This window comes from Lemur catta, chromosome 5, assembly GCF_020740605.2.
Source record: "Lemur catta isolate mLemCat1 chromosome 5, mLemCat1.pri, whole genome shotgun sequence".
NCBI lineage: Eukaryota > Metazoa > Chordata > Mammalia > Primates > Lemuridae > Lemur > Lemur catta.
In genome coordinates this window covers 6,576,360-6,596,519 of record NC_059132.1, presented here as the reverse complement: position 1 = coordinate 6,596,519, position 20,160 = coordinate 6,576,360, and the positions used below count along the sequence as shown (strand labels likewise).

At 35.5% G+C, this 20,160-nt stretch overlaps 1 protein-coding gene across 17 annotated transcripts in view; it reads right to left on the bottom strand.

Moving 5' to 3' along the window:
• LOC123637857 (ankyrin repeat and KH domain-containing protein 1) overlaps positions 1–20,160 on the bottom strand; it is a 133,165-nt gene that overhangs the window by 99,827 nt on the left and 13,178 nt on the right. For all 17 annotated transcript variants that reach the window (XM_045550962.1, XM_045550965.1, XM_045550968.1 and 14 more), the window contains exon 2: positions 5,512–5,665. In XM_045550962.1, the coding sequence (XP_045406918.1) occupies positions 5,512–5,665 (154 nt within the window). The remainder of the gene's footprint in view (positions 1–5,511; positions 5,666–20,160) is intronic.

Below are 20,160 nucleotides of genomic sequence, written 5' to 3'. Positions count from 1 at the left end.
CATATATTATTTTCAGCAGTAATGAAGGGGATATTCTATAATTCTATAACAAACAATCCAATAGTTTCTTTCTTTGGTCAAATACCCACTTAGAACAAACTTCTAGGGCAACATTTTAAATTAAAATAAGTTCATACTTATAAATACAATAAAAATTAAAAAATCATATATACAACATCCAACAAATTTATATCATCATTTATAATGAGCTACCACACAGTTTACTAATAATATAAAATGAATGCAAACTAAAGCAGTAAGATACTATTTTTCATCTATAAAATTGACCAAAAAAGTTATTGAGGTATGAGGCCCTCTCAAAAACTGTTGATCGAAATATATACAGATACAAACTTGGGGCACTAATTTGACAAAAGCAATCAAGGTTTTAAATACAAATACCCTTTGGCCCAGTGATACCACTTTCTAAAAATCTGTCCTATAGAGATAGTTGCACGAGTAAGAATAGTTACAGATATATAAGGATATAAACAATTGTATAATTTGTGCTATTGAAAAATTAGGGATAAGCTAAATATTCCTGAAGAAGGAATTGGTAAAATTAATTATGGTGCATCCAAGCAATAGAATATTCTTACCCTTTAATAAAAAGAAAGATCAACATAAACTGTCATGGAAGTATGCCCACAATAAATTAAGAAAAAAAAAAAAGTTATAATACGTTTTGTATAGCATGATTCTATTTCATTTTTAAAAACTTATGTATGTTCAAATATATACATAGATGTATATCACCACCATATATCAAAGTATATGTAAACATTGAAAGACAATGGGAAGGCTTTATTATCTACTTAATACAATTCACATTGCTTTAGCTATTTCGTATGTATCATATTTATAATCTAGAAAATAATTTTTAAAGTCTCTTTTCTTTTTGAGAGTCTCGCTCTGCTGCCACGGGTGGAGTACAGTAGCATCATCATAGCTCACTGAAACCTCAAACTCCTGGGCTCAAGTGATCCTCCTGCCTCAGCCTCTGGAGTAGGTGGGACTACAGTAGAGCACCACGACATCAGGCTACTTTTTCTATTTTTAGGAGAGATGGGGTCTTGCTCTTGCTCAGGCTGGTCTTGAGCTCCTGAGCTCAAGCAATCCTCTGCCTCAGCCCCCCAGAATGCTAGGATTACAGGTGTGAGCCACTGTGCCCGGCCTAAAGTCCTTCTTGATATGGCTTTGATTCTTAATTTTCTCTAAGAATTTCAAAGAATCTTAAAGAAAAAAATATTTTCAACTTCATTTTGTTTGAATTAAAATAGCATCAAGAATTCCATCTTCCTTAAGAAGGGCTAGCAATGTCTACTACAATCTCATAATTAAAAACATAAACTTAAGTCTAAAAATTCCTCTAAAATGTTATAGACTTAACACAATGTCTAAAAAGCAAGTGAAAATACTAAAGCACAAAAAAAGTATTCATTAAACAATTAACTTGCACTGATCTTAGAAAAGGGCACATTACTTTAAGTTACATCTGACAATTTCTTTGGACACAATATTATATTCAACAATGTCTAGAGTTTAAATTGTCAAAATACACAAAAATTTAAAATTCAATAGTTTCTGGCCTGGCATGATGGCTCACACCTGTAATCCCAATACTTCGGGAGGCCAAGGCAGGAGGATTGCTTGAGGCTAGGAGTTTGAGACCAGCCTGAGCAACACAGTGAGATCCTGTCTCTACAAAACATAGAAAAATTAGCTATGATCACACCATTGCACTCCAGCCTGGGCAACAGAGCAAGACACTGTATTTAAAAAAAAAAAAAAAAAATTCAATAGTTTTCTGATACCTCCTTGAAGACAGAAAGTCATTACTTTCAAGGTTTATTTTCTAATAATATACGTATAAAAATAAGTGATTCTAAGGTATCTTGCTACTTAGACCAGATTTACTAAGAACCAAAAGAGAAAAGAGAGGGAAAATGCTTAATGTGCCAGAAAAGAGCCAGTCCTAAATGAGAATCATAAAGTGTCCAGAAGAAAAAGAAATGAGTTTAAAGCCCTTAATCAGGGGTCATGGAGTAGTACTCACAATACGAATGAAGTTCAAGCCTAAACAGGAATACAGATGTACTACCACCAATAATCAAATATGTCCTTAGGAAGTAAAAGAAATTAGTCTAGAGAAGACCAGGAGAAGTGTAACACCTCTTCTCCACATTTCTCTCTGTTCTAAGAAAAACAAATGTAAGGTTCCAAAGCATAGAAAAAAGATTAGAAGGTAGCATGATACTGCCATTTCTGATGTCATATAGTACATGTATAAATCACAACTTAGAAATTCACAAGAAATCTAGACTAGAAGGGAGGGACACCCAATGTAATTCATCTTTATACTTTATTTTGTTCAATCTAATTTTAAGTTTCAATCAATTCCAAAAGATGTAATTCATAGTCATACTTTATTTTGTTCAATCTAAGTTTCTATCAATTTTAGTCCACATTAGATGGACTAAAAGTCAATCTGCTACAAATTGTACCTATGCAAAAAGGAGTTACAAGATGACAGCAAGTAAACACATCCCTAACACAGTATCTGTGTCTTTCCAAGAAAAATACAAAAATGCTGAATTTCCTTCATCTCTTACCTTCCCCCTAGTCATTATTTGGTGAAATGTAACACTGTTTTTTTCCTTCAATATGAACCCCATAACTTCATGAGCCCCATAACTATGTTTCAGTCAAACTGCATATATGACAGTGGTCTCATAAGATTATAATGGAACTGAAAAATTCCTATCACCTAGTGACGTCCTAGCCATCATAACATCATAGCACAATGCATTATTCATGTGTTTGTAGTGATGCTGGTGTAAGCAAACCTACTGCGCTGCCAGTCATATAAAATTCTAGCACAAACAGTATATATGTGCTAGTACAGTATGCACTACTTGATAACGATAATAAATGACGTTATTGGTTTATGTATTTACTATACTATACTTAATATTATTTTAGAGTATATTCCTTCTACTTATAAAAAAAAGTTAACTGTAAAACAGCCTCAGACAGGTCATTCAGGAGGTATTCTAGAAGAAGGCATTGTTATCATAGGATATGACAGTTCCATGTATTATTACCACTGAAAAACCTTCCAGCGGGACAAGACATGGAGGTAGAAGATAGTGATATTGATTATCCTGACTCTGTTTGGACCTAGGCTAATGTGTGTGTTTGAGTTTATTAACACAAAAGTTTAACAAGTTTCATTTAACAAAAAAGTAAAAAAATTAAAAAAAAATAGAAAAAAGTTTATTGAATAAGAATATAAAGAAAATATTTTTGTATAGTTGTGCAATACATTTGTGTTTCAAAGCTAAGTGTTATTACAAAAGATATAAAAAGTTAAAACAAAGTTTAAAAGTTGATAAACTAAAAATATTATAGTAAGCTAAGGTTAACCTACTACTGAAGAAAGAAAAATATTTTTTATAAACTTAGTGTAGCCTAAGTATACAGTGTATATAAAGTCTACAGTAGTGTCCCATAATACCCTAGGCCTTCACCACTCACTCACTCACTCCTCCAGTTGAGCAACTTCCAGTCCTGCAAGCTCCACTCATGGTAAGTGCCCTAACAGGTATACTACTTTTTATCTTTTATATCACATTTTTACTGTATCTTTTCTATGTTTAGATATATTTAGGTAAACAAATACTTAACATTGTGTTACAATTGCCTACAGTATTCAGTATAGCAACATGGCTTATAGGTTTGCAGCCTAGGAACAATAGGCTATATTATATAGCCAGGTTTGTGTAAGCATATACTGATGTTCATATAACAATGAAATCACCTAATGATGCATTCCTCAGAACCTATCGTTGTCATTAAGCAACGCATGACTGTATGTTAAAACGCTACTGTGATTTTTCTGAATATCTATTTTTAATAGTTTATTAAAGTACTCAGAAACTGAATGAAATTTTCTATATTTTTAAAAACTTTATTTTGGGCCGGGTACAGTGGCTCATGCTTGTAATCCTAGCACTCTGGTAGGCCGAGGCGGGAGGATTGCTTGAGCTCAGGAGTTCGAGACCGGCCTGAGCAACAGCGAGACCCCGTCTCTACTAAAAATAGAAAGAAATTAGCTGGACAACTAAAAATATACATAGAAGAAAAAAAAAATGAGCCAGGCATGGTGGTGCATGCCTGTAGTCCCAGCTACTTGGGAGGCTGAGGCAGAAGGACTGCTTGAGTCCAGGAGTTTGAAGTTGCTGTGAGATAGGCTGATGCCACAGCACTCTAGCTGGGGCAACAGAGTGAGACTGTCTTTAAAAAAAAAAAAAAAAATTATTTTTAATTTTCTGCATTTTAATAGCTTTAATATAGAATAACGTAAAAATATGGCACTCTAACAAGTTTCTAGACACTTTTTAAAAATAAGCTATAAATTATTCATCTGTATTAACTCTTTATGTGTATATAATGTGGACATATATTTATCTTAAACAAATAAAGGGAATGTTATACAAAGGGAATGTTATACAAAGGGAACATATCTCAAAGGCCATATACAGAGATTAGAAAGATTCACTTCCTTCTTAAGAGAGATAAAAGGCTTTTACTATACTGTAATGTAAACTTTGTATAGTAAATAGCAAGTAGGTTGTACAACATAAAATAATAAGTATTATTATTTTGAGAAAGCATGCTTCTCACAGATTTTTCTTTTCTTTTTTTTTTTTTTTTTTGAGACAGAGTCTCACTCTGCTGCCCCGGCTAGAGTGCCATGTTAGTCTAGCTCACAGCAACCTCAAACTCCTGGGCTCAAGTGATCCTCCTGCCTCAGCCTCCTGAGTAGCTGGGACTACAGGCATGCGCCACCATACCCGGCTAATTTTTTCTATATATTTTTAGTTGTCCGGCTAATTTCTTTCTATTTTTAGTAGAGACGGGGTCTGGCTCTTGTTCAGGCTGGTCTCAAACTCCTGAGCTCAAACCATCTGCCCACCTCGGCCTCCCAGAAGTCCTAGGATTACAGGCGTGAGCCACCGCGCCTGGCCTATCACAGATTTTTCTTTTGTGCTACTGCAGAACATGTAGTTGACATAGCTTGATATATTTTAGTTCAAGTTTGTGTTCAATTTTTATATAAATGTATAATAAGTAAAAAAGTTATTTATAATGAAGTTAAACATAGATTCAAGTGAATAAGTAATCAACATGCAGTTCCTCAAATCAGTTAAGATAAAGAAGCCATAAATTGATTAACTCATCTCCCATATTTTTATTTTATAATATAATTGGTAACAGGTAAGTTTTCCTTAATAACCAGCTGATTATCTTAATACCTTAAAAATGTTAGCAATGAGCCCAGAAATCTAAAATGTGAACATTTTCTTTAGGAAATAAAAAGTAAAATAAAATTTACAGAAATTTCAAATTTTGTATAATGTTATATAATTTGGGGACAATTTTGTGTAACTTTGTAAAGAGATCTAGACTTTTAAAGAGATGAAGAAGAATGAACAAAAAATAAAGTACCTGCTGCTTCTAGCAATGCTTCTAGTCGTGCCTGTGTCTCTGGATCCACAGTGCGTAAGTCTGCTCCTTCTGCAGTACTTGATAAGAATATCTCTGATGTTGTTTTAAGCACTGGGTTATCCAGATCTTCTTGGTCCAAAATAAATGATTCAACCTGTTATGAATTAAAGATGCAATATCAATATCCATGAAACTGTTATCAATACGATTAAAATAACTACAATTTAAGATAATACAGCTTCTTATTTGGAATTTAAATATAACCAGATAAATTACTGTAGAAGTAAAGGGATATGGGAAGAAACTTTGAGGGGGCATTCCAACTATCTGCTTTTCTTCAGACATGACTACAGGTATAACCCAGACACACTAGATTAAAGTTTCCTGGAGAGCATTATATCTTCTGTGCCTAGCACAGAGCATGAAAAGCAGTATTTACTTTTTAATGAAACAAGTACATGAAAATAACTCATAGGAAGATGTATATAGGACTAGATAGTTAAAAAAAAAACCTTGATAGCACAGATAGGTCATTAAGGCACAGTTTTCCTCTTTTCTAAATACTTTATTCAATTCTGACTCTAAAATAAAATAAGATTTAACTCACTTTCAAATATTGGGAATCCTACAGACAGGAAAGCTACCTGAGTTTAGAAACCGTACCTATATGTTCATTGTTCTATCCTTTGGGCCTAAGAATACCTGGCACATAGTAGGCATTCAATATATACTTATTGAAATGAATGACTAGTATAGGCAAAAATCAATTTATAAAAATAAACATGTAACCCTCTGATTTCAAATAAAATCAGTTTGAAATGAATTTTCATAACGAATAAAATATGCACAAGCTTTTTGGGAAGTAATTTGGGAATGTGTATCAAAAGACTTTTAAACGCTTATGCCCTTTGACCCAGCAATTTCATTTTAAAAAACTATCCTTAAAAAATTATCTGAGAGCCAGACAAAAATTAATGTGCAAGGATGTTCACTGTAGCATTAGTTAAAATTCCAAAAATGAGAAAATATAACTACAATAGAGAATTTGGTAAATGCATTTTGTACATTTATGTGATAGACTACATTGTAGTCATTAAAAACAATGTTTTTGAAGTATATTTAATGGCACGAGAAAATATTCATAAAATTAAGTAAAATCTACAAGATTCAAAGCAGTATCCTTATTTTGCTAAAAGTATATATGTATATGTATATAAATATGAACACATGAATACTAGTGTATATACTCATGAGTACATATTTATATACCTGTATTTGCCTATAATATGTAAATATGTATAGCCAGGGAAGTTAACATATTTGCACACAGATTTTTTTAAAAAAAGGAACAGAAAGAATAAGTACTTCTCCAAGGTCACACAGCTAATAGATGGCAAAATAAGGTTTCAAATCCAGGCAATAAAGCTACAGAGTCAATGCTCTTATAATCACTAGGATATACTACCTCACATATTTACAAACAAAGGACCACAGTATCTGGACTACATTATTTGACATATCTGGCCAGTTGGTCATAAGTTTTCACGATGGACACCAAATAAAGATACCCTAATAAAGATAGTAGAGTTAAAATGACTTAGATACATGTTATTCTCTATTGATGTACTGTAATTGTACAAAATGAATCTTTGACTTCAGATCTAATAGCACTGAGCCATGTACAATATTGAACACAGCCTCTTTAACATCATGCCATTCTAGATCCATGCCAATAGATAATGTAGGCAACCAGTTGCCAAATGACCTTGAAATGTAACTGCTTGGACAACAAAGAGTTAGTTGCATGGCCAGGAAATTATGAGATATTTGCAGATATACATACCTGCCAGTTGGGAATATGGATAAAACCATCATTCTAGTGAGAAAATCCCAGAATTGTTTAATTAAAGATGGTATTCAGAAGTTAACATTTTTATTTTACAAATATTGTTATGTCTCATATAACATTTTAAAAATCCAAGTTAAGGATTTCCAGTTCTCTCCCATTCATTACTTCAAAATTTACCAAAGGCCTATTATACACAAAGCACCAAGAAAATACAAAAATGTGGTAGAAGAGATAAGAAAAACTCCAACAACTATTATAAAAGACCTGAAAGAGAAATAAATGGTACAACTACATGCATTCATGAGGGAGAAATCACTTCTAGCCTCAGTAATCTATGAAGATTTTGCATAAGCAGCAGCATTTGAACTAGGCTTGAAGGATACAAAAGTTGCTCACAGGGATGGAGGTGGGCAGAAGTGGAAGTGTATTTCTGATAGCGAAAGGAAATGAAATGGAAAATGGGCTTGATGATGCACTTAGGAAGTGACAAATGGTTCACTCCCAAAAAATGTAAGGTTCTTCATGTATTGCTGGTGGAAATATAAATGGTGTAGCCACTGTAGAAAAAAAGCTTGGCAGTTCTTCAAAAGTTAAACATAGAATTACCACATGACTCAGTAATTCCACTCTTAGATTTATACCCAAGAGGAGAATTGAAAACATATAAGTTCATATAAAAACTTATACACAAATGTTTGTAGCTGCACTATTTGTAATAGCCAAAAAGTGGAAACAACCCAAATGTTCATCAGTGGACGAATAGATAAACAAAATGTGGTATTATCCACACAATGGAATATGATTCAGGCATCAAAAGGAATAAGAACTGATGCATGATATAACGTAGATGAAACCTTGAAAACATTATGTTTAGTGAAAGAAGGCAGACATAAAAGATTGTATATTATATGATTCCATTTATAAGAAATGTCCAGCATAGGCAAATTTATTGAGACAGACAGTAGATTAGTGGTTGCCTAGGGAGTGGAGGAGGGAAAACTGAGAGTGACTGCCAATGGGTCTTAAGTTTCCTTTTGGAATGATGAAAATGTTCTGGAATTAGTGGTGATTGCTGCATAACCTTGTGAATATTCTAAAAACTACTTAAATATAGACTTTAAAAATGGTAAATTTTATGGTATGTGAACTATATCTCAATTTTTTAAAAGATATATGTACCTAGAATATAACTACAGCATTAGGCTGGAAAGAACAACTGGGGATAGATTTGAGTAAGACCATGTAAAAGGTGGCAGATTGTACATTGCCTACCTAGTCACCACCATTAGGAAGAGAAAGAACCAGTAGCAATGCCCTCCTCAGTATAGATGATGTTAGTATCACATATATAAGACAACACATTCCTAAGTGCTTGGGAAGAATCAAGTTCAGAAGAAAAATACAAAATGGTGATGTGTCCCTTGCTTCAGAGGGCTTATAACTTCTCTTTGAAAAATATAATACATAAAACAACTTAACTGAGTTTAATTCTACTATGTTTTCAAGTGCATGAAAATTCAAGTTTCAATCAGGCCACAAGACATAATGAAAAGAATATTGCAGTAGAAATCAGGAGAATGAAGTTCAAGTACTAGTTCTATTAGGCACTGTTTGTAACTTCAGACATATCAATTAATCTTTCTGACATTCAATTTCTTCTTCAATCAACAAAGACAAGATCTGCCCCACCTACCTTATAGGACTAGTGAAATGATGAAATGAGGTAACAGAGGAAAAAGCATTTTGAAATAAAACACTATATAAATATAATTTTTAGAATATGATTCTGTATAATTATATTTCTTTTGTCCTGTCCACAGTATCTATTTTCTATACATTTTAAGTAGAATCATAAGAGAATCTAGCATTATACATTTTTATCAACACTTATTCAAACTTTTAAGTGTAGTTTTAGGCATTTTATATTTAAGATCTGACCCACATGATCAAATTTCAAACAATCCCAATACTGGAGGGAAAAACCTCAGAATGAGTTATAGTTATACAAAACCATAAACAGAATGATTTGAATACATCTGTGTCAATTAGATGTTCCAAAAGGCACTTCAATTCTACTATTTCCCTCTCTAAAAAAATTTTTTTTTTTTTTTTGAGACAGAGTCTCCCTCTGTTTCCCGGCTAGAGTGAGTGCCGTGGCCTCAGCCTAGCTCACAGCAACCTCAAACTCCTGGGCTTAAGCGATCCTATTGCCTCAGCCTCCCCAGTAGTTGGGACTACAGGCATGCGCCACCATGCCCGGGTAATTTTTTCTATATATATTTTTAGTTGGCCAGATAATTTCTTTCTATTTTTAGTAGAGACGGGGTCTCGCTCTTGCTCAGGCTGGTCTCGAACTCCTGACCTCGAGCGATCAACCCGCCTTGGCCTCCCAGAGTGCTAGGATTACAGGCGTGAGCCACCGCGCCCGGCCTCCCTCTCTAAAATTTTAAAAGTAAGCCTGTCTCAATGTGGAATTAATAAAAGGACAAAATATCCAGTTATGCCTATTGCTTTGGGAACCTTTGAGGGATTGCTTTTGGCAATTCATAAATATCTTACACAATAAACCTGCTGAAACTTACTCTTGCAATTCAGATTGCAATAGCATTATCTCAAAATGTATCTGGCCAGCCAAGATGGAAACCATTTATAGCTACATGGAGATACTGATATTAATATATTAAATATGGCCAATCCTGTACATTTAATATAAAAGGCTTGGTGATATAGTGCAAAAAGCATCTAAATATAATGGATAAGCCCAAAATAATGGTATGTCTAAAGAAATTAGTCTTCATCATGAAAATGAATACAAAAGCCTCATAATTTCTTACATATAGCTAAAACATCACAGTAATTTCATTACTGCCTAGTAATACCGTTACATAGCTCATCTCTATCCAAGAGCTACATTCAGCAGCAAATAACTACATATACCTATAGTAGTACTATTTTTGCCAATGGCAAGAAAGTTTATTCCAACCTTACAGAATTTTTTTTCTACCTCTAATTAGGTACAAGAATAAAAGACGGAGGAATACGAGCAGGCAGGAATATGGCCCACCAAAAACTACCTGTTTTTCCCTTTGTGAGTAATCTCTCCTTGAAATACTAAAGGCAAAAAACTGTGTTTTCCTCCTCGAAAGTTTTTTTCTCCCTTCCCTTCTTTTAAAAAAAAAAAATAAGAGCGTGGCTTTTAGATTCAATTGAACAAAAAGGAGGACTGGGGAAAACGAGAACAAGCATTTTATCCCATTTTGACATTTCAGAAATGAACCACCAGATGGCAACAGTTACCAAAGGAGAATAACTACAGACTCAGCTATTATCACCTAAAATATCTGGGTTAGTCAGTCACTCTGGGCAGTCTAGTTAGAAAAATCATTTATTAACCCGTCTATGATTTAACTAAAACTCACTTCCACTTGAAAACAATTTCTATCAAGCAAGCAGTACCATAAATTAAAACCTTCAATAACGCAAATATGCTTTAAGTCTTATACTACAATAGTAAAATAATAAAATCTCACATTACACTAATAACCAATTGTTATCTTCTCTCGGGCTATATTTCTAGAAATAGTATTGTTAGCTAACAGAGAAAGTAAGTTGGTAATAAAGAACATTCTCTCATAAACATTTTATTATATGTTTGTTTATATATTCTCTAGAATACCATGTAAGCTCTCAAATATAAATAAAAAATGCGTTGTTCACCTGAGAAACAAAGACAGTCGAAATAAATTTTATTTTTTAAAAATGCATTGTTTTGGCCGAGCACGGTGGCTCACGCCGTAATCCTAGCACTCTGGGAGGCCAAGGCAGGAGGATCGCTCAAGGTCAGGAATTTTAGACCAGCCTGAGCAAGAGCGAGACCCTGTCTCTACTAAAAATAGAAAGAAATGATCTGGACAGCTAAAAATATATAGAAAAAAATTAGCCGGGCATGGTGGCACATTGCTGTAGTCCCAGCTACTCGGGAGGCTGAGGCAGAAGGATTGCTAAAGCCCAGGACTTTGAGGTTGCTGTGAGCTAGGCTGACGCCACGGCACTTTAGCCTGGGCAACAGAGCAAGACTCTGTCTCAAAAAAAAAAGCATTGTTTTCCTTAGAGCCCTTTTAATAGACAAATGGATTATGAAACTTTTATTTTTAACATATTAAATAAATTTTTGAGTTAAGGACTCAAATATTAGTAGCCACAAATTTTACTTCTGGTAGCTTGTAAGAACAATCATTACTCCCACTGATTATAATTGTGAGGAAGTTAAAGGAAAGACTAAACCTTTATTTCATACTACCTCTCCTCACAAATCAAAAATGAAGCTCCCTTAAGAAATTCAAATTTGATCACCCAAAATGGGAAGGTAAATAAACATTTTAAACATACAAAATACACAGTTTTTAAAATGTACTTGCTAGTTCTCTTTTTCTTTCTTATTCACAATTTGGATAGGCCAACATGTCTTACCTTCCCCCATCCAAAGTAAGACCTCTACTTTAAATCAGGATCAGCACTTACACGAATTTTAGAATGCTGGTGCCTTACTACTGATCTCTATTCAGAACACCCAAAAGGATGGGCCAGTGTTCCAAGACTTCATTACTGAAGGATGTAACAATTCCTTTTTGCAAAACACACAACAGTAGTATCCACCACAAACATGCCCCAAGATCCACAAAAAGGAAGAAAGTAATACAGTTGCAATTCAGGACCAAAGAATGACAAATTTAGGAATGAATTTTACTGACACAAACAGGCCTAATATAATCAACAATAACTTGAAATGCTAGAATAAAAAGGCTGTATCATTAATATAAAAGCTTGTATTCCCAATTTGAGACCCACAATCCTCTCTTCTCAAAAAACCATAAATGATGAAGCTGATATCTCAGGTGCTAAATAAATAAATAAATACATTAATAGTATCCTGGGTATCTGAAATTGGTTAGCTTCACATAGCACAGGAGAAAACCACCATGCATTTCCTAATTCCAAGATAAAGCTGAAGAAAAGTAACTCCATTTTGCTCAGCCACAAAAACGTCATCTCTAAACTATTGTTTTAATATAGAATCTATTAATCTTTTTTTTTCTTTTTAAGAGATGGGGCCTCACTCTGTGACCCAGGCTAGAGTGCAGTGGCACAATCATAGCTCACAGCAACCTCAAACTCCTGGGCTCAGCAGATCCTCCCACCTCAGCCTCCCAAGTACCTGGGAATACTGGCATCCACCATGCCCAGCTAATTTTTTAAATTTTTTGTAGAGACAGGGTCTTGTTATGTTGCCCAGGCTGCTCTCAAATCCCTGGCCTCAAGTGATCCTCCCACGTAGGCCTCCCAAAGTGCTAGTATTACAGACATGAGCCACCACACCCAGCCTTCTACGATCTTTTAAAGTCTCTAATTAAAGATTGGAGAAAGAAAGGTCTTTTGAAAAAATATTATCTACCATTAATTAACTTCCTTTTTAAAAAGTAATAGGCTACCATTAATAAAATGCCTTAGCTGGGTGTGGTGGCTCACACCTGTAATCCTAGCACTGCACAAGTCTGAGTCTGGAGGATCACTTGAGGTCAGGAGTTCAAGACCAGTCTGAGCAACAGTGAGACCCCCTCTCTACAAAAAAATACAAAAATTAACTGGCCATGGTGGCATGTGCCTGTAGCCCCACCTACTGCAGAGGCTGAAGCAGGAGGATTGCTTGAGCCCAGGAGTTTGAGGTTGCAGTGAGCTACCACTTTAGCCTGGGCAACAGGGTGAGACTCTGTCTCAAAAATAAATAAATTAATTAAATTCCTCATATGTATCAAGCTTTTCCATATATTACTCCATTCAACTATCTTAATTACTTCACAAAGTAGATTAACTGATTTTCATTTTACTTGGAAAAGCTAAGTGACTTGCCCATGATCACATAACCACGAAGGGATCTGAAGCCATGTGTTGCAGGCTCCAAAGTTTACATCCTTTTCACTACACCAAACTATATGAAGTGAATCTTCCAAACAAATTAACCAGTGACTAAGCAGAAAATCTACAGCTGTCCTAAGGTCACAGTTTAACAATAGTAATGTCAGAGAGAACTTTGAAATTTAAATTAAATATAATAGATTATCATGCCCACTAACTAATCTGCCAGTGTTCTTAAAGGGACAGACAAATCATGCTTTCATTTAGTCATTTCTGACAATTTCACCTACATTATCTCTAACTATACACATACAACAAAAACAAAAACATCTGTGCCACAATAGGTTGTTTTTGTTTTTGTTTTTGACAGAGTTGCACTTTGTTGTCTGGGATAGAATGCCGTGGTGTCAGCCTAGATCACAGCAACCTCAAACTCCTGGGCTCAAGGGATCCTTCTGCCTCAGCCTCCCGAGTAGCTGGGACTACAGGCATGCACCACCATGCCTGGCTAGTTTTTCTGTATATTTTTAGTTGTCCAACTAATTTCTTTCTATTTTTAGTAGAGATGGGGTCTCGCTCTTGCTCAGGCTGGTCTTGAACTCTTGAGCTCAAGCCATCCGCCCCCGCCTGGGCCTCCCAGAGTGCTAGGATTACAGGCGTGAGCCACCGTGCTCTGCCCACAATAGGTTTTTAGAAAAGATGACTCCTCAAAACACTCATTAGAAAAGTCACAAGGAATGAAGCACCTGGCAATTAAGGCCAAGGATATCTTAATGTTGAAGGAAGAAAAATTATTCTATATTTTTCCAATCATAATAAATGTGTAAGGCTGAGGTTAGAAAGAAGTCCTGACTCTTGCCCATTATCCTAAATAGAAAATAAGCATTGAACAGTACAAAGAAATACTCAATTTTAATAAGTTAAAAAGAGCAAACACTCGTAAAACTCCAATTAATACCAATAAGGAAGAGAGTATAATGACTAAAAGCAAGGACTCTTAGAATATGAGCCCACCACTCACAGTGTGATCTTAGCTAACTTGTTTGATCTCGCTTCACTTCATTTTCCTCAATTGTAAAATAAGAATAGCAGTAGCTACATCACAGATTATTGGGTGATTAAGATAATACATCTAAAATTGCAGAACAGTACTTAATTGCTGTTAATTGCTCAACAAATATTAGTTATTATTATTAATAGTACTATTATTAAGGTCAGTTTGCCTAAGGACCTCATGTTCTTTTACTTTCCACTTCACAAAAATAATATAAAATCCATTATAATTGTCTTAGGCTAAAGAAGTAACCTGAGCACGTTAAGCATTACACATACATTGACTCAATATTTATTAAGCCAGACTATGTGCCAACATTCTACTACATACTGGGAACACAAAAAAAAATTAAGACAAGATTCCTGCTCATTAAGAGAAGACAGATAAACAAAAGCAATGAAGTATTCAGATGCTATAAAAGATAGTTATATACAGACGAGGGGAACAAAGAGGAGGGAATGGTCAATTCCAACTGGTATAGTAATGAAGACATCAGAGATGATGACTCAAAACATGAAGGTATCCAATAGGATGGGGAAGAGGAACAATAGTTACAGCAGCAGTGAAGAGCAGAGCAGTGGTTATAAACATGGGCTTGAAAGTCCAAGAAATCTGGATTCAAATCCTGGCTCCATCACTAGTAGACATATGACTTTGTGTATGTTGCTCCAAAAAGTCTCTAAGCTTGAGTTTCCTCATCTGTAAATTGGAAATAACATCACTTTTTTCATATGGCAGTTGTAAGGTTTATTTGAGAACATAGTGGTAAGTATTTAGTGCAGTGGACAATAAGCACTCAACATATTGTAGCTATTATTATGATTCTAGAAGTCAAAGCAGTGGAAATATATATACCAGGGCATATACTAGCTTGATATGTTCAAAGAACTGCAGCAATTTGGTATGGCTAAAATATAAAGAGCAAATGAAGTAAGGTACAAAAAGGATATGGTTAGAAAGACAGACAAAAGCCAAATCCTAAATAACCTTTTAGGCCATATCAAGGAATTTGGATCCTTTACCTAAGGAAGGGAAAAATTTTAGCCAAAGGAGTGATATGATTGAACTGGTATTAGAGAGTTTACTCCGATAGGAAGGTAGAAGAATTGGAGCAGTATATATAATCCTGGAGGGAGAGAGAAAGAGCGAGAGAGCAAGCCAGAGATTACTGTAATAGTGCAGGTTAAAAATGATGGTTTGATTTACAGCAAAAGCAATAAGGATACAGAGAAAGGGACTGATTAGAGGTGTGTGGTGAGAAGCAGCAGCAGGTGTGAGCTCTGAGGTCTCTGACTAGAGTGACTAACTTTAGGACAGTGCCATTTACAAAGGTGGGGAAAAAAGGGATAGGAGTTGTTATTTCTTAGAGCTCTGGAGGCTGGGAAGTCCAAGATTGAGAGGCCCACAGCTGGTGAGGCCTTCAAATTCCATCTTCACATAGCAAAGGGCAGAAGGGCAAGACAGCACAGGAAAGAAAGCAAACAAAAGAAGGGGCCAAATTCACTTTTATAACAAAGCCACTCTAGTGATAACTAATCCACTCTCATGATAATGACATCAATCCATTCATAAGCTCTCATGACCCAATCACCTCTTACTGGGCACCACCTCCCAGCACTGTTGAACTAGGGACCAAGTTTCCAACACGTGAACTTTGAAGGGCACATTCAAACCATAGAAGGAATAAAGGAGGAAATGATGAGTTCATTTTTAGAACTAGTGATCCTGAGATGTTTACAGAACATACACATCGTAGGTAATTTGAAGGCCTCTTAACAGAAAGCTAAAAGAAGTGAGAGAGAAGCCACATGGATATCTAAGAGGAAAATGTTCCTGACAGAGGAAATTGCAAGTGACAAAGGCCCTGAAGCAGGACAGGCTTGGAGAGTTTATAGAACATAATAAAGAAGCAGTTGTGGTTTTGCTCAAATATGAGTACAAGACAATCTTATGCTGATGGACTATGCATCTTTGCATTTTAAATCAGTGCTCCTTTAAACCTGCCACCCATCAATTTCCTGAAGCAAGACACTCAAGGATCAACCTTTATAGTGATCACTCAACTAACACAGGAACTAACACAGGACAATGATCCGTATATTGAATTTGATAGCTTTTATTTATTTATTTTTTTTTTGAGACAGAGTCTCGCTCTGTTGCCCGAGCTAGAGTAAGTGCTGTGGCATCAGCCTAGCTCACAGCAACCTCAAACTTCTAGGCTCAAACAATCCTTCTGCCTCAGCCTCCCGAGTAGCTGGGACTACAGGCATGTGCCACCATGCCCGGCTAATTTTTTTTTTTCCTATATATATTTTAGTTTGGCCAGATAATTTCTTTCTATTTTTAGTAGAGACGGGGGTCTCACTCTTGCTCAGGCTGGTCTCAAACTCCTGACCTCGAGCAATCCACCCACCTCAGCCTCCCAGAGTGCTAGGATTACAGGTGTGAGCCATTGCACCCGGCCTGAATTTGGTATCTTGAACCGTCAAAGAACCACGAGAAAATTAAATGAGGTGATGAAATTAAGTGCATAATGCCTAGAACACTCAAATATAATTTATTAATATCTGAAAGGAGTTTAAAAAGGCAAATATAATTTGAATAAATAATTTACCTTGTTTTCTCATTCCCTAAAATGTTCATATTCCTGAAGACTGATATCCTTAAGGGCAGGGAGAACATTCATTCATCATTGTCATTCCAAGGCCCAGCACAAAATTTAACAAGTAGGCTCTAAATAAATAATTGTGGGCTGGGCGCGGTGGCTCACGCCTGTAATCCCAGCACTCTGGGAGGCCGAGGCGGGAGGATCGCTCAAGGTCAGGAGTTCGAGACCAGCCTGAGCAAGAGTGAGACCCCGTCTCTACTAAAAATACAAAGAAATTATCTGGACAGCTAAAAATATATATAGAAAAAAAAATTAGCTGGGCATGGTGGCACATGCCTGTAGTCCCAGCTACTCAGGAGGCTGAGGCAGGAGGATCGCTTAAGCCCAGGAGTCTGAGGTTGCTGTGAGCTAGGCTTACGCCACGGCACTATAGTCCTGGTAACAGAGTGAGACTCTGTCTCAAAAAATAAACAAATTAAATAAATAAATAAATAAATAAATAAATAAAATAATTGTGAATAAATAAATTCCCTCTAAAATACCAGTCATACTAACCATGGACTCTAACCTCCAAAAGACATAATTCTATTATGCAAGACATGAGTTCATACCCCCTCAGTGATTTTCTTCTGTAGAGAATGAGTGAATAATTTCAACAGATTAGCCACAAATAGATAATATACCTGTGATATTATATTATCATATTATTCTATGTTCTGTTGGGGAGTGGGTAATAGATCAAATCTATAACTTAAATATAGCCTTAAATAATGGTCTCTTCAAACTTAAAGAAAAAGTTTTCTTTGCTAACCTGTCAGTCAAGTCCCAAGTAAAACAGGTACCAAAACATAGTAGACTCATTGTTCATAGAGTCAAAATAACTAATAACCTAACAAAATTGAGACCACTTGAGCAGTGACATCCAAGATTTATTTTTGCAATTTGAACATAGAAGTGATAACACTGGCTTGGGTGCCAAGCAAATTGTATGTTATTTAAATGCTGTTGTTAAAAAGATACCAAATACAAAAATTCTAATTACGATATTTTCTATTTTATTCCTTTTATTATCCTGGAAAAAGAAATTCTGTCCACATTCTTCTTAGAGACTATAGTTTGTTCAGACTACAATTATGCAAACCAACCAGCTCCTCTCTCTTTAATTTTTTTTTTTTTTTCCCACTTGGGTTAAGACTTGTCCAATTCTCTCTTTAATTTTATCTCTTCTCAGACATGCACCTAGGCTTTGCCAGGAAGGAGATGCATGGAAAATAAACACTTGCTCTCCTGGTAGTCTGGCAAACCACAGGTTTAAATCACATGAATTCCCCTCTCCACCTTTAGCATATATGGAGGGGCAGAAATTTCAACAGCTAGAAAGTTATGGTGGGTGGTCTGAATCTTTTGTGTATGACCACAAATTCAGCATCATATTAAATAACACCTATTACACTTCTCCTGAACACCAGATCAAGAGAACAAAAACACATCCAATAACCCAGAATAACCAAAACAATTTTGAAAAATAACAAAATCAGAGGACTTACACTTTCTGACTTCACAACTTACCACAAAAAGCTATAATAATCAACACAGTGTGGAACTGGTGTAAGGAGACATATAGACCAATAAAGAGAATACACTGTCCAGAAATGAACACTCACATTTATAGTTGATTGATTTTTGACAAGGGTGCCAAGACAATTCAATGTGGATAGTAACAGAATTTTCAGCCAGGCCCAGTGGCTCATGCCTGTTATCCCAGCACTTTGGGAGGACAAGGCAGGAGGATCCGCTTGAGGTCAGGAATTCAAGACAGCCTGGGAAACATAGCAAGACCCCATTCCTACAAAAAATTTCAAAGTTAGCTGGGCATGGTGGCAGGTACCTGTAGTCCCAGCTACTCATGGGCTGAGGTGGGAGGGCTGCATGAGCCAGGAGTTTGAGGTTGCAGTGAGCTATGATCATGCCTCTGCACTCCAGCCTAGGTGACAGAGCGAGACTGTCTCAAAAAAAATAAATAAATAAAAGATGAAAAGATGCTCAACATTATTAGTCATTAGGTAAATGCAAACCAAAATTACAATGAGATACCACTCCACATTCACTAGAATGGCTACAATCAAAAAAATGAAAAATAATAAATGTTACCAAGGATGCGAAGTAAATGGAACACTGTGCATTGCTGGTGGGAATGTAAAATAGTACAGCTGCTATAGAAAACAACTTTGCAGTTCCTAAGAAAGTTAAACATAGAGTTACCATATGACATAGGAATTCCACACCTAGGTACATACCCAAGGGAATTGAAAAGACATGCTCATACAAAAACTAGTATGCAAAAGTTCATAGTATCATTATTCATAATAGCCAAACACAAAATCAATCCAAAAATCATCAACCAATGAACAAAATATAGTATAGCCACCAAATGATTTATTATTATAATCTAATCTATTATTCTAATACATGCTACAATACATAGAAATCTTAAAAACATTATGCTACAAGAAAGAAACCAGGCAAAAAGACCACATATTGTATGATTCTGTTCATATGAAATGCCCAGACTAGGCAAATCCATACAGACAGAAAGTAAATTAGTGGTTATCAGAGGCCAGGGCAGGGAAGAATGGGAAATGACTGCTAATGAATATAGGGCTTCTTTTTGGGGTGAAGAAAATGTTTCAGAATACATAGTGGTGATGGCCACACAACTTTGTGAAATATATTAAAAACCAATGAATTTTACATTTTAAAGAGTGAATTTGGCCAGGCACAATGGCTCACACCTTTAATCCCAGAAATTTGGGAGGTCAAGTTGGGAGGATCACTTGATGCCAGGAGTTCAAGACCAGCCTGGGCAACATAGTGAGACTCTGTCTCTTCAAAAAATAAAAAAATTAACCAGGCTGGTGGCACACACCTGTAGACCTAGCTACTTGGGAGGCTGAGGTAGGAGGATTGCTTGAGCCCACGAGTTCAAGGCTACAGTGAGGTTAAGATCAGGCCACCGCACTCCAACCTGAATCACAGAATACTACTGTCTTTAACAAAAAAAAAAAAAAAAAAAAAGAGTGAATTCTATGATATGTGAATTATATTTCAATTTTTAAAACTCTAAGAATTCAAAATACACTTCATAAATTTGTTATATTTCACATTTTGATAAATGTACTGTGGTTATATAAAAGAATATCTTTGTTCCTAAGGACTATACACTGA